The following is a 13,115-nucleotide window of genomic DNA, read 5'->3' as shown; positions in this document are numbered from 1 at the left end:
TAAAACACCGCAGATTACTTGAATTTGTACCTGCATGCTACAAGGAACCAAACTACCATATCAGCCTTGGAAGAATATTGCAAACAATCCAAAGAAAACTGAACTTTAAGTTAGTAACATCAGACATCTAATTCATCAGCCAAAATACAGCCACACGAAGAAACCCAAATGTACTACAAATTACATATCCTATTTTAAGTATCAGAATATTAGAAACGGCATCTGTGATACATGAAAACTATTGAGTCCTGTGACAAAAACATTAATGGCACTGAGAGATACTTTTTTGTGTTAGACTCTGAGATAACCCCAACTTGTATTTGTGTGTGTCTCTAAACAATATTGTTATTCTTGGACAAGTTCATCTTGGCAAACAGAGACAGGCCAGGTGGCCTCCAAAGACAGGGAAAACATGGCTACGGCTCAACTTCTCACAGTGTACTAGTGCAAGATCATGCTCAACCTGGGTCAGCAAAACATTGTAGAAAGACAAATTTGTCCATTTAAAGTGTTACAGCTTACAGCTGTGCATGCCACCTTTTTTCCCTGAGCTATTTATGTGGTGACAGAGAACTGGATGTGCTGTCTGTGCCTCAGCTGCGATATTTTAAAAGTTACAGTTCTTATTCCATCCCTGAACACTTGCTGTTGTTAATTACCTGAATCCTTGGTTTAAAACCAGGCATTTTCAAATCTTTCTAGAGTTGCAGATTTATGTAGACTGTTCAGAGAGCAAAAGCGGCAACAGCCCTTCCAAATCATAATTTATACAGAATGTCTTAGCCTAGTCTTAAGTCTTACTTTAAATTATCTAGTCACTAGTCATGTATTTTTATTAGACATATGTATTAGACATGCATTACAATATGCATGCCTACTGAATGTTTTACAGGGAACATTGCAAAATCAAGCATAGCAAAGGCATTTTGGAAGAGATTATATTCCTTTAAAACATCCACAGAAGTCTGAGTGGCTACATGACAGAGTGAGACTGTCATTACATCATCACTGGGATTATCACAGCTAAAAATGAATGTGCTTTTACATAAAAAATACTCCTTATTATTATGAGAAATAAAGTGGTTTCTTATTGTCTAAGCATGGAAATTCAACTTTTCCTTGAGCTCTTTTTCAAACTGAATTCCTTATTAAACAATAAGCAAAACCCAAGCAGTCCCAACATAAAAAAATATCTTCATTAAGGAATTTGATTTGTCTGCATGGCATTTATAAAGACAGGAATAAACCACTAAAACAGAAATTACCTTTCAGGTGCATTAAACTTTACAAATACGTAACAAATGAGCTAACAGTTTTTTCAAGGGTTTAACATACTTCCCGTTCCTGTATGTGTTGGTAACCCTGGTCTTGGGTTACCGCCATACCAGTAAGAGAACTAAGACCTCTCTCACCCCAGTGAGGAGAAACAAGCACAGATTTATTGTGCCCAAGAACAAGCCATCTTTTAGTTGGTACAACTTAGTTCAGTTTTCTTGTGTGCCTTTTAGCTTTATCTTTCATTTGAAGAATTAGGCTGAGTTTTCTATTTGGCTTTGTTTTAGAATATTGTTCACAGGATGTTGTGGTTTAATTGAGATACTCGTGGGGGTGGGGGGGTTGGTTTTGGGCTTTTTGTTTGTGCTGTTTTTAGAAAACTGAAATGCAGCCGAGTCAACTCCATCAACATTTTCATGATGTGGTAAATAATTATTTTTAACAAGCTCTGCAATTTAAAAGTAGCTAGAACAATGTTCAAATGTCCCACTAGCCCATTTTGGTTAAGAAAGTAAGACAGTATGAACATACTGTTCATTTCCCTGATTCCTCCCCCAATAGCCTATCATAGCTCATTAGACAACTTCAAACAAATCTGAAACAGAAAAGGTCTGATAGGTAGAGACTTCCTAGAGGAAGGAACAACACAGCTTTCAGTTCAGAAGCCATAGCTCCTGAAATGCCTGACCTGGCTGGCCAGCAGCAGATGGGCAGCCAGGAGGTGTGTGCTGTGACCAGCCAGACACCACCAGCTAAGGGGCAGCTCTGGCCAGTTGTCGTGCATGTCTGGCCTGCCAGTGGGGGAGAGGCAGCAAAGGCTGGCAGGATCCGCAGCATGGAGCGGGATGAAACTGGATAGTGCAACCGTGGAGAGCGGCTGTCAGGGGCAGCTGCTGGTGTTCACACAAGACATAGTTCACAAAACTGCATGTGAATGACCACAAATGCAGTAACTGAATGATAGCATAGCCTAACAAAATGCTCGTGATTCTATCTCAAATGACATCTTCTGTCACTTCTTTTTTTTTCTTTAGAAGTGTGAAAAATGTTCCAAATTTGAAAAAATTATCTACTGTGCTTCAGACTGAGTTACTTATTGGCACGTTAGGTGGCAGAAAATGAAGAGCTTCATCCCAGAATATAAGAATAAATCAGGAAAAGATAGGTAATATACCTAAAAATTAAACATTCCACTCTTAGGTGCAGACTGAAAATAAACCCATATATTACACAGGCTAGTTAATTAAGTCATTACAATACCTGAATTATTTTATCCCCTGGCTGTAACAGCTTAGATGCTGGTCCGTCTGGCTGCACTCTGGTTACAAATATGCCCTTGAAAAACAGATATGGAAATATTTTTGACAACTTATTTATGATTAACAGGATAGCATCAAATACATGGAATTCAAAACATTTTTTCAATTTTCCATCCTAAGTAGAAGGTAATGCAATACTATTTTACAAGTCTCTGGCTTTTGAGACTGCCTTCCTTTTCTAAGATTAAAAATCCAGAATTATCTTTAAAGGGTTAGTGAGGGGCAAATTGTAATCCACCTTCGTTTAATTTGGCAGATGTATATGTCAAGATTAATTATCAACCACCAGAAACATAGCTGTAGGCTAAATCACTGTCTCTTTTGTAAAAGGATTATTAACTGTACACTCCACAATTCACTATCTCAAATCTGCTAACTGGTAAGTAGAACTGTGCAAAAACCACTCATCTGGAATAATCATCTATATTGTCTTGCAACCATTGTGACCACCTACAACCTTGATTTTCCACATCATTTGTACAGCTTTCTTCCTTCCAGTCCTGGAGTGCAGTGATTTAGGTAACAGATATACTTTCTTTTCTCCCATTGCTGAACATGAGAAACATTACAGATCAAGACGGCGTTCAAGAAGCAGTAGTATGGAATACTTACATCATCTTCTGGTCTGAATGGATTTCCTCTACCTCCAACTCCTCCTGATATACTAAATCCAAGTTCTGGATCCTTGTCAACTCTCACTCGAATCTAAGTAATTACAAGCAAAGTTAGATGAATTGGCTGAAAAATCTACATTCAAAGCTACTGTTAATAATGTAATTATTACTAAGGAATTCAGGTGAATAAAAGTTTTTAAATGAAAAAAAAAAATAAAAAGCAGGTCAAGAGAGTATTATATCTCATAAGATTAATGCAGAACAAGATTGCAATACAACATTATTTATCAATGTACCTAAGTTTTACTCCAATACCACTATTACTATAATCATAATTCACATGGGCTTTAAATTCAGAGGTATTTTGATATTATGCATGTTACATTAATGCCTCCAGCAAATAAATATGCTGATGTAAAAGAATCTGTTCCACCTATTTCTTTGCTACCTTTACCTAAATTTTGAAAATCAAACCTCATTCCTACTTTCACTGCAAATTCTACACAGCCAAGACTCTGTCCTCTTTCTCCTGCTAGAAGAGTTGAATAAAAAACTTACTTTATGCAGGAAGTAGACATTCTCATTTTAGCACAGAACGAAAATGTAGTTATAATGATTTTCTCAAAAAACTCAAACAACATGGAAAGGATGCTGTCACAATGAAAGAGTCATTAAATGGTATAAGAACTTATATACACGTCTGTCTATCCTAAATAAAACTGATGATTATCAGGCATGCATCAGATTGCTCAAACATTTTTATGAATTTTTGCTTATGGATACACATTTCTGCACTTGCAGGTCTTTTAACCATTCCAGATGCAAAGTACTGCAAGTTGTACTATGACTTTGCATTTTTTTCAGTTACTAGCTAAATAATGAAGGTTGAGATAAATAAATTAATTTAGTTGAGAAATTAATTTTTAGCTCAGTAAAAAAATGTAAGTTAAAGTTTCTGGTATGCTCAATTAAAATTCTACCATATTTCTCTCAAAACTGGAAGGAATCTGTGATTTGAGGAGTAGAATTGCTCTGAGATCATAAAAAGATTTATCTTTTGCTAGAGATAAATCCCTATATTTTTTCTGTCACCATGTACAGAGAAATTATAATAAATGAAAACAATGTAACAATTAATTGTCTCTGACAGATGTTGTATCTGTCAGACAGATTTTACTCTTACCTCTTGCTTTGCCAACTCATGGCTTTGTCTGGGAGAGCACTGGGACTGGGTATAAGGAGGTTGGTGGGCAACTTTCAACATCAGATAATCAATTAATTGCTCTCTAGATGGATGTCTTGCGACTGTTGATTGAGGAGGGAGATGATGGACTTGGCTATAGTTTGCTGGAAGTCTCTGAGGCTGGCACATTTGTCCATTTGTTAAAGGCATCTGAAAAAAATATGCATACTCAGGGTCATACATTTTATAAGCAGCAATCCTCAATTCTTGCTTTATTAATTCAATACTTCTCACATGTGACTGTTCTTAATCTTCAGCAACATTACTAAATTACTAATTACTACTCTTCTGGAACATGTACAACTATATCCATTTTGCTTATAGTTATCAGCTCTGATCTACTGAACACTGTGAAAAACAAACAAAAAACAAACCTTAGAAACTGAAAAACTTACTTTGAGCACTAATTTCTTAGCAAAATTATATAGCCATTGCTTTTAGTGCTTGTTTTTCCACTGAATTTTCCCAAACATTGTTTTCTAGCAGTGCAACTGATGGTATTGGCACTTGATTCATACCATTATAGTCCATGCTTTTCTCTCAAAAAATTCTGAGATTTTGTAACAATTTCCAGTAGATCATAAAACAAAACCCTCTCCCCCACCCCCAGATGGCAGACTACATGCTCCCCAAGCGTCTTATGGTGACCACTTCACAAGAAAACTTCCTGAGCAAGTTCACATCCAAGCTCAAGATTTTAATATCAAACTTGTAGTATTTACAACAAATGTTACTCTTTTGTTAATGCATAAGTAATTGGGTGATAGATATAATGATGATAAGCAGCACTGAGGTACACAACTGTCAAGACATACAGCGCATTCCAAGCATTTCACCAGGAATGATGTTGGCAACATGTCCTTAGTGAAGCTGTGTTGAGATGGGCAGCCTTTTTGCCCCCTTGCCAATACATCTCATGCTCTTATACACCCTAATTAGTTGTTGATTAATCTGTATGATGATAGCAAAAATGCTATACGCTCGAGTTACAGATTGGTCTGCCACCATTTTCACATTACTTATGGGATACAAGGATATTAAAATACTCTCTTAGTATTACAAGTAACTGAAGTGTGCAAATTTTAACCTGTAACCATGCTGTGAGAATGGACACATAGCAGAATCTGCTCTGTTATGTCAGACTGATTCTGAGAAATAATAATGTGTGCATATAATACATTTTCAGATTATGTGCAGATCATATGTATTTAATTTACACAATTGTCCATTGCTTTTTCTAAAAAACTTGAAGTATGACAGGAAAATTGCTTTTGCTGCCAGAGGTAGAGTTTACATAGGTAAAATGTATCCACAGCTATGCAAGCCCTGCAATACCCACTGTCTGTAGAAATGCAACTGAAATTACTGAAGGTGTAAGAATAAAATCAACTTCTTAGTCATAATAATTTACAAGAATCCATTTAGTTTCATGGCAGTACGACCTGCCTCCAGAGATGGTGCTAAGAGATGAATACAGAATGTCTCCTACTATTTCTGGTTTATCATCCCAATTTCATCACAACCGATTTCAAGTTTGTCCTTTAAAAGGTTTAATCAGCTTCATATTACTTTTATGAAATCATCTACCATACTCAATTTTCACTTGCAAGTACATGTTTGGCTGCAAATTTCTTCTTTCAAAGCACCTGCTGAATTAAAATAAGAACTATCTTTCTTCATATGGCCAACTGTTTTGCCTTCCAAAAAGAGGATGCTGTTTCATTTATGCCAGCTTTGAAGCCTGTATAATACATTTTAAAGAAGCCCGATTTCCAGCTGCTATCCCAAGGTAAGTTTCTACTGCTAATAAAAAATACAGCCTTACGAATAATAGCAAATAATGCCATAACCATATTGTCATGCAAATAATTACCTGCACAGCTGGTTTTTTGATGCTGTCTGGAGGAACATCTTTGAGACTAAGTGTGGCAGATGAGTAATTCTGCTGTCCCGAAATGAATACCTCATCCTGGCATTGGTCTCCTGGAGCAGAAGCCTGGGGATGCTTTAAACAGAATGAACCAGTAAAGACAACTGTCTTCATGTAATTAAAATTTAGAAAATCTCAAAAGAAGATCATGACAAAACATTTTAAGGGTTTTATCCTTTTTTATCTTTTTTGATTAACTAGGACATGATTTATGCAGAAAATCTCACTAACCAGGACACCATACACCCAGAAAATATTGATGGGCACTCATAAATTTTGTAACTGTAGAGGTGTTTTTTATCAGCAAATTACGTAACAAATCCCAGGGACTAGCTATTCAAGGATTCAAGGAAGTCTTCTGCTGACTTTATCCTGCTCACTATTGAGGCTACAACATCACTTAGGGTGCTCATTTAAAAACTAATTTCTTCATATTTTCCGACTATGAATTTTCTTGAATGCCTACAGTATCTTACAGTAAAGGGTACATCATCAGAATTTGTTTTGGGGAAGGAAAAAGAATACTAAGATTTTGTTCAAGCCTTATCAGCCTAGGTTAAATTCAGAACAGTAATATTTTGATCACAAAGGTACAATGAAACCAGACAGTTTTACCTATGTTCAACCATCTACAAAGCTAGTTAGAGAACTCAGCTTCATGGCATTAAACTCAAAGGCTCTGCAGTAAGTTTACAGCAAATGATGTGAAGGCAAAATATTTAATGCCTAAAAAAAAATTCAGCATATAAATTATATTCTTTTTACTAAAACATTGTGCATATGTTAAAGGATAACTCTATCAATTTAAGGACCCCCTTACAGTTTATTCTTTCCCCCTCTATATATTGCAATAGCTTCCTGTATGTACTCACTCGAACAATGTGCACACCAGAACCTCTTCCGTCTGCAACACTCAAGGCAACACTACCCTGGCTGCCATGCAGATCCCTAGAGCTGCCATAGTGAAAGCTGCTAACTGCAGCATAATTGGAATTAAAGGACCGAGACAGCATGCTCTGAATAAAGAGGGGACAGATTTAACACAGAGATTAGTGCAGCATGCATAAACCACAAGACATGTTATACATGTAATACAAACATATTCCATTGTCATGCAAGATAAAAACCATGCAAGAACAGTACCACTGTGATGTATAACCACAACTCTGTGACCCTATTTACCTTTATTTACTGTAAATCAGCATGCAATTGGCAATTCACATGCAGAATTACATGTAAATAAAGTAATTTAAATATTCGTGTGTCTGAAAAAACAACAAAGGTGCGTGTCAAAATTTCCAGGTTTTCATTATATTTGCAACGTATCAAATATATTATAGGAAGAGAAGCTGGTAATCAAGTAATACACCTGTGGAAATCTATCTAATTACCCCTTACTATTTTGAATCAACCCCCCACCCCCACTACTAGAAAAGTACAAATAAAAATTTACACAGATTTGACTGAAAATTTGAATTTTCTTTCTATAACAATGCTGATAATACCCACAGTGCATTCCAGTAATACTTCACTCAAGAATGTGAACAGACCTCATTTAAAGGAAGAGGCTTGAACGCAACTGAGACTATCCCTGTGCTACTATAGGCAATCAAACAAATAACATGACCTCAGGGACAGATATGACAGTGGTTTGGGTTTGAGCTTCATTGCAAACCTGACCCCTGCAATATTAGCAAGGATAAGAAAATGAAAGCAAGAGGCATTACCATTACCATCTTGCCACCATGGTCTTTTGTAGCTGTAAGAACAAAACAAAATAAAAAGACAGCACAAAGGAAGAAATAGAAAATCTTCCATGGGTCACCTGATAAATAACACAAAGCTACCTTGAAAATGTGACAATGAAAAAATACTATTGTAGGAAGATGATATAAATTCAGTTATTTTCTGTAAAGCTTTTAATTTTTCTGAGTTAAAGAAAGGAATGTTCAAAATAGGTATAATTTGACTACTTTACAATTCTTATACGAATAAATACATTTTGGCATTTGCCTGTTGACTATGTATAACTAATCTGATTCTGAAAATAGTCACTAGTCCTTAGGCAAACATCTGGTCTTTCATCCTAGCTTCATCTTGTGAAACTAAAACTAGTTTAATAATCAAAGCCATATGCCTCTGCATAATCTTATTCCCCAGATGCTCTGGTAGCACAGTCATTGGAAACTGCCTTACAATACTGGTTTTATCTTGGCCAAAGTTCTTGGATAACCTCTGTCTCAATGACATGGTAAACGTTCTTTGTGTTTCTCCTTTACACCTTCCCTGTTCTCTAGCCAATGGATTTTTCATGCTTCCAGACACATCTGCTGATGTTTTCCCTTTCTTGGGAGAGGAAAACTGTTCTTAGCATTTAAATCTACATTCACTAGACATTCAATCTGAGCTTACTGCTCCTCCAAGTTTCAGGCCAAACACCCAGGCAAAAATGCCAAAGCCAATTTTCCTTAGCTTCTTAGTGCCTTAAATGATCTTCTTACTACTCCTCTCATAACAGTGTCTATAATTAACCAGATGGTTAATTATAAGACCAGGTGGTGGTCTTACCCTACCACTACAGGCAACTCCCTGAAGTCTCCTTAAAGGAAGCTCTCAGAGGCTCCTATATCTCTCCATCCTCTGTAAGTGGCAAGAAGACTGACAGAAATAGAAGGAATGCATGGTGGGACTAAAAAGTTCTCTCTTCAAAGTGTCTCTAGCTGACCATCCTACTGTAAAGACCCCTAGATCCAATGGATTCATTCTCAGACAGCCAAACAGATGGTCAATAAATCGCAACAATGTGACAAAAGAGATACATGTCAATGCAAATTTGGATTTAAAATCTAAGATCTGCAATAGAGATGTATGAACTTATACATTAGGAACTGAGATGTCAGTTAAGTGAATATCAAAATGACTAAATAATCTGAGTAGTATAAATTCTCAAGGGTTTATAAAATCTTCTTTTTTGGAAGAGACTTTTTCTGAATGTACAAGAAATGATTCTGCAGTTGATGTAGGGAAGAGTTGAGAACACTGCAAACACAATTACTCTCCTTTTCTACATGAGCAGTACCTATACAGCACCTCAAGACTAAATTAGAAGTAACCCAGAAGCTGTACAAACAGTACAAAATAAATAGTATTTCAAATTACATGGTCTTGTAAGCAGGTTTTAGTGTAACACAAGAAGAGATTCCTAGGGACAAAACAAGAGTATCTATCCTCAACCCATTTTTAGCTGGGAAGAGAGAAATGGAGTGTGAACAGCACATTGAGTTAATTTTGTCTCTCAATATGAGAATGATGAAGGTCATACATTTCCTAGAAAAATTCCTGAAGACTGCTGCACCAGAGAACACACTTTCTGAAATCTGAATAGGCAGATGCCATTAACCCCCCCGATTTTCACTCCAAATTATTAAAAATCGAATATGAAATAAATACATGATCTAAATTTCACACTAAGTATGACTGTTAATTCTAAGTACCAACTCCATTAGTCAACTGGTTTGTTACCACGTCTTAAGGCATAATGGCCTGCAAAATAATCATTCAAATATTTGGGGCTTGAGAAGAATTATTTCAATTACTCTGAACTGATACGCACTAAGAAATATATACATGTCATGTTTCAGTATATTTTTACAATATATTTAATATTATATATATATTATATTTCATTTATATTTAATATATCTTTATTAGAAATCAGTTATTCATCCATCAATAGTCCATATGTTTTATCATTCAATTTTGTAGTCAAATCAGCCTCTAACAGAATCAGTTAACATGCAGGCAGCTAGTAGCATAATTCTAGGGTTTACTTATATGTTTTTTTAAATTATAAAAGCCAGAACATATTCTCCCTTCTGCAGCTTACGAAAGAATAAACATTTCAGACCCTAAAAGGGTATAATTTGGAAATTGAAATGCCTTAATGCATTTACTTAGGTGCAAGAAAATAAGTAGTGGAATTTATTTAGGAGAATTTATATAGAATAATATTGTAATTTTAAGACTGGTTAGAGTCTGTTATGACAATCCATGAAATTTAGGCATAGAAGAGGAACTAATAATTTTGATATCTGCAGGGAACAAGACTTGAGATTCTACTTATCTTGAAATATCCTCAACTGGTAACTTAATTGCTGCGCCTAAGTATTAGTCTTTTTTACTTATTGATTTATTTAACATCACCTAGAATCAACTGCAGGGTCAAGGTGGACTTAAGTCATCCTTTGAGACAATATTAAGTGTCTAGAAATCCCTTAAGTTTTCATTCCCACTATCTATATAACGAACAACAGACTCTTGCTATTGAAGAGTTAAAAGTTACAATCTTCCTACTGAAGAAGGAAAAACTACTCGTTATTTAAATTCTACAGTCAGAAGATGTTTGCAGATTAAGAACTTTTGCTGCTTACATACCCAATGTACAGGAATTTTATTCCTTTTAAAATATGGTGGCTTGACTTCTGAACTCCACAAAATATCATTATAACATATTGATGGTTCAGAAGTCCATTCAAAAAGTTAAACAAATAATAAATATAACTGAAATTAAAATGTACAACTAACAAGTACTAAATAGATAACACTCCTGTAGTTTATCAGGATATGTAACTATGTAAAAATATTCTTCAGGTTATGATCTTCTAAACACATAAGTGTTTTATTTTATGTATGCAGAGACCCACTGACAGAAGTTACTGTCCTTGACACACTGAAGCAAGTTTAACTAGGGAGAAAATCTGAGGCTGTATCAATTAAAATATTTTTGTGTATTAAATATGTGCCAGAAAAAAATGTGTTGAAAACAAAGTTTCCTACTTTCAAACTTTGATTAAACCTGCAATTCCATACCAGTACTGAAACAATTACACATTTTTCTTTTAATAAGGCGCTGTAGACTCACAACTCTAAGAAAGAAGTAGCAAGTAAACTATGATCCCTTTTCTGAAAGCTCTGCATTTTAGATAAATAGTAGAAAAAAATCAGAGGACTTAATATCAGATGAAATTAGAATTGAAAGCAAGCACCCATCTAATGAGTCAATTCCTGAATAAAAGCCAACCTGAGTACTGTAAGAGTCTTTTGTAACATAGTACAGGTAGTAAAATGTGTATGTTACACTCAAAAAGGAAAATATGCTGAAAAATATTACTGTTTTTAAAACTGACTATGCACTAAGTTTATGAGGTTTGGGGTGGGGCCAAATTGACTGCCTGCTCTCCAACATTTTATGTATACAACCACTAGAGAGCAGTTCAACATTTAAATAAGCTCCTGTATCCCCCAATAAAACATGCTTTTCATCAGGTAAGCAAATTGTTTCTTCTAATATATGCAGAATTTATATTTACAAATGGTCTTAGGAATTATTTTCACCTTCACTTACCTAGATGGATAATTTGAGTTATTCTCTACATTTCACAGAAACACAATGTTCTGAGTTCAAAGGGAGCCACAAGGATTCAGTCTAACTTCTAAGTGAATGGCCCATACCAGGACCCTTACAGCTTATAAATACCTTATTAAAGGCATTACAAATGCTGACTATTTGGCTGGAACCCATTGTTAATAATTTTTGCTAGACTTAAAACTAGTCTGTATCTTTGCTTATGCAAATTAAACTTCTATTATTAGTTCTTTTCCCACCTATATCAGGTAAAAAGGACTAATAAATAACGAACTAGTTTCTCCAATTTGTCCAACAGATAGTGTTGGACAAATTTAAGTAGGTTCACTCCTCCCTCTCTCCTCCATTACTAAATGTTATAAAAATATAATCAACATGTCTTTCAGAAGCTTAGGAAAAGAAAAAAGAAAACAAACTAACAAACTACAAAACTTATCCCCAAAAGCCCACTACGCCATTCTTCCTAATAAGCATTTATGTCTATGAGGATAGAAATTATAAACATGATTAAATTCAGTAATAGTACAGTCACAGCAAAAGTGATACCATTAACCTATACTGGTCAAGAAAATAGATATTAAATACTCATTATAATGCTTAATTTTCTATATGTGTATTTTTCAGTGTTGTATCTTATGTTTAGAAAAACCTAAGTGTCATTTTAAATCCATTAAAGCTTTGTCAAAGTAGTTTTCACTGATGTTCTTTAAACAAGCTCTGTAATTGAGGTTGTTCTTTAAATAAGTTCTGTTAATTATAGGAATTTTTTTTCAGATTTCAAAACATTTCAGAAATCTGCTTTACAGATAAAGCACCCTCACCACTTGGCAAATCTTTAATTACAAACAAAAATACTGAAGCCTTTATGTAAAAAGAAGTATTCAACTAATTCCCAGAATTTCCACATTATCATGTATGCCAGCTGCCATACAGGATCGTATCCACATTTTTCACAATTCAGATTCTTCTTTTAAAGTTAGTTATATCCTATCCTACCTGAATTGTCTATAAAGTAGACAATTCAATAGGCACATTCAGTTTTAAACGAATTAATAAGTCTCAGATTGTTAAGTAAAGGCTGCTTAAAACTCTTCAAGGCCAGAACAAAAGGAACAAGAATGTGACTTAAAAGATCTGTTAAATTAAATGCACAGCTAGAATCTCAATAGCAACTTTTCCACATCAGTCTAGTCAGAAAAACTAAAGTTTACATATAAAGCATTATGAAAAGTCAGATATAAAGGGAATCAAGTCAGGTAGTCAATGCCATTTAAGTAAAGGTGACTACACTGCTGCAGACCCAAACAGT

The 13,115-nt window shown here is 35.0% G+C and overlaps 1 protein-coding gene across 11 annotated transcripts in view; it reads right to left on the bottom strand.

Moving 5' to 3' along the window:
• ERBIN (erbb2 interacting protein) overlaps positions 1 to 13,115 on the bottom strand; it is a 116,811-nt gene that overhangs the window by 3,313 nt on the left and 100,383 nt on the right. For 9 of the 11 annotated variants that reach the window (XM_015652938.3, XM_033520259.1, XM_015652934.3 and 6 more), the window contains 5 exons: positions 7,254 to 7,397; positions 6,325 to 6,456; positions 4,392 to 4,601; positions 3,207 to 3,299; positions 2,536 to 2,610 (listed from right to left, as the gene is read on the bottom strand). In XM_015652938.3, coding sequence (XP_015508424.1) covers positions 2,536 to 2,610; positions 3,207 to 3,299; positions 4,392 to 4,601; positions 6,325 to 6,456; positions 7,254 to 7,397 — 654 coding nt within the window. The remainder of the gene's footprint in view (positions 1 to 2,535; positions 2,611 to 3,206; positions 3,300 to 4,391; positions 4,602 to 6,324; positions 6,457 to 7,253; positions 7,398 to 13,115) is intronic. The other 2 variants (XM_015652939.3, XM_015652940.3) reach the window with 1 other exon arrangement.

The sequence above is a fragment of the Parus major genome, chromosome Z, assembly GCF_001522545.3.
Source record: "Parus major isolate Abel chromosome Z, Parus_major1.1, whole genome shotgun sequence".
Lineage (NCBI taxonomy): Eukaryota > Metazoa > Chordata > Aves > Passeriformes > Paridae > Parus > Parus major.
This window is presented reverse-complemented; position numbering and strand designations above follow the sequence as displayed.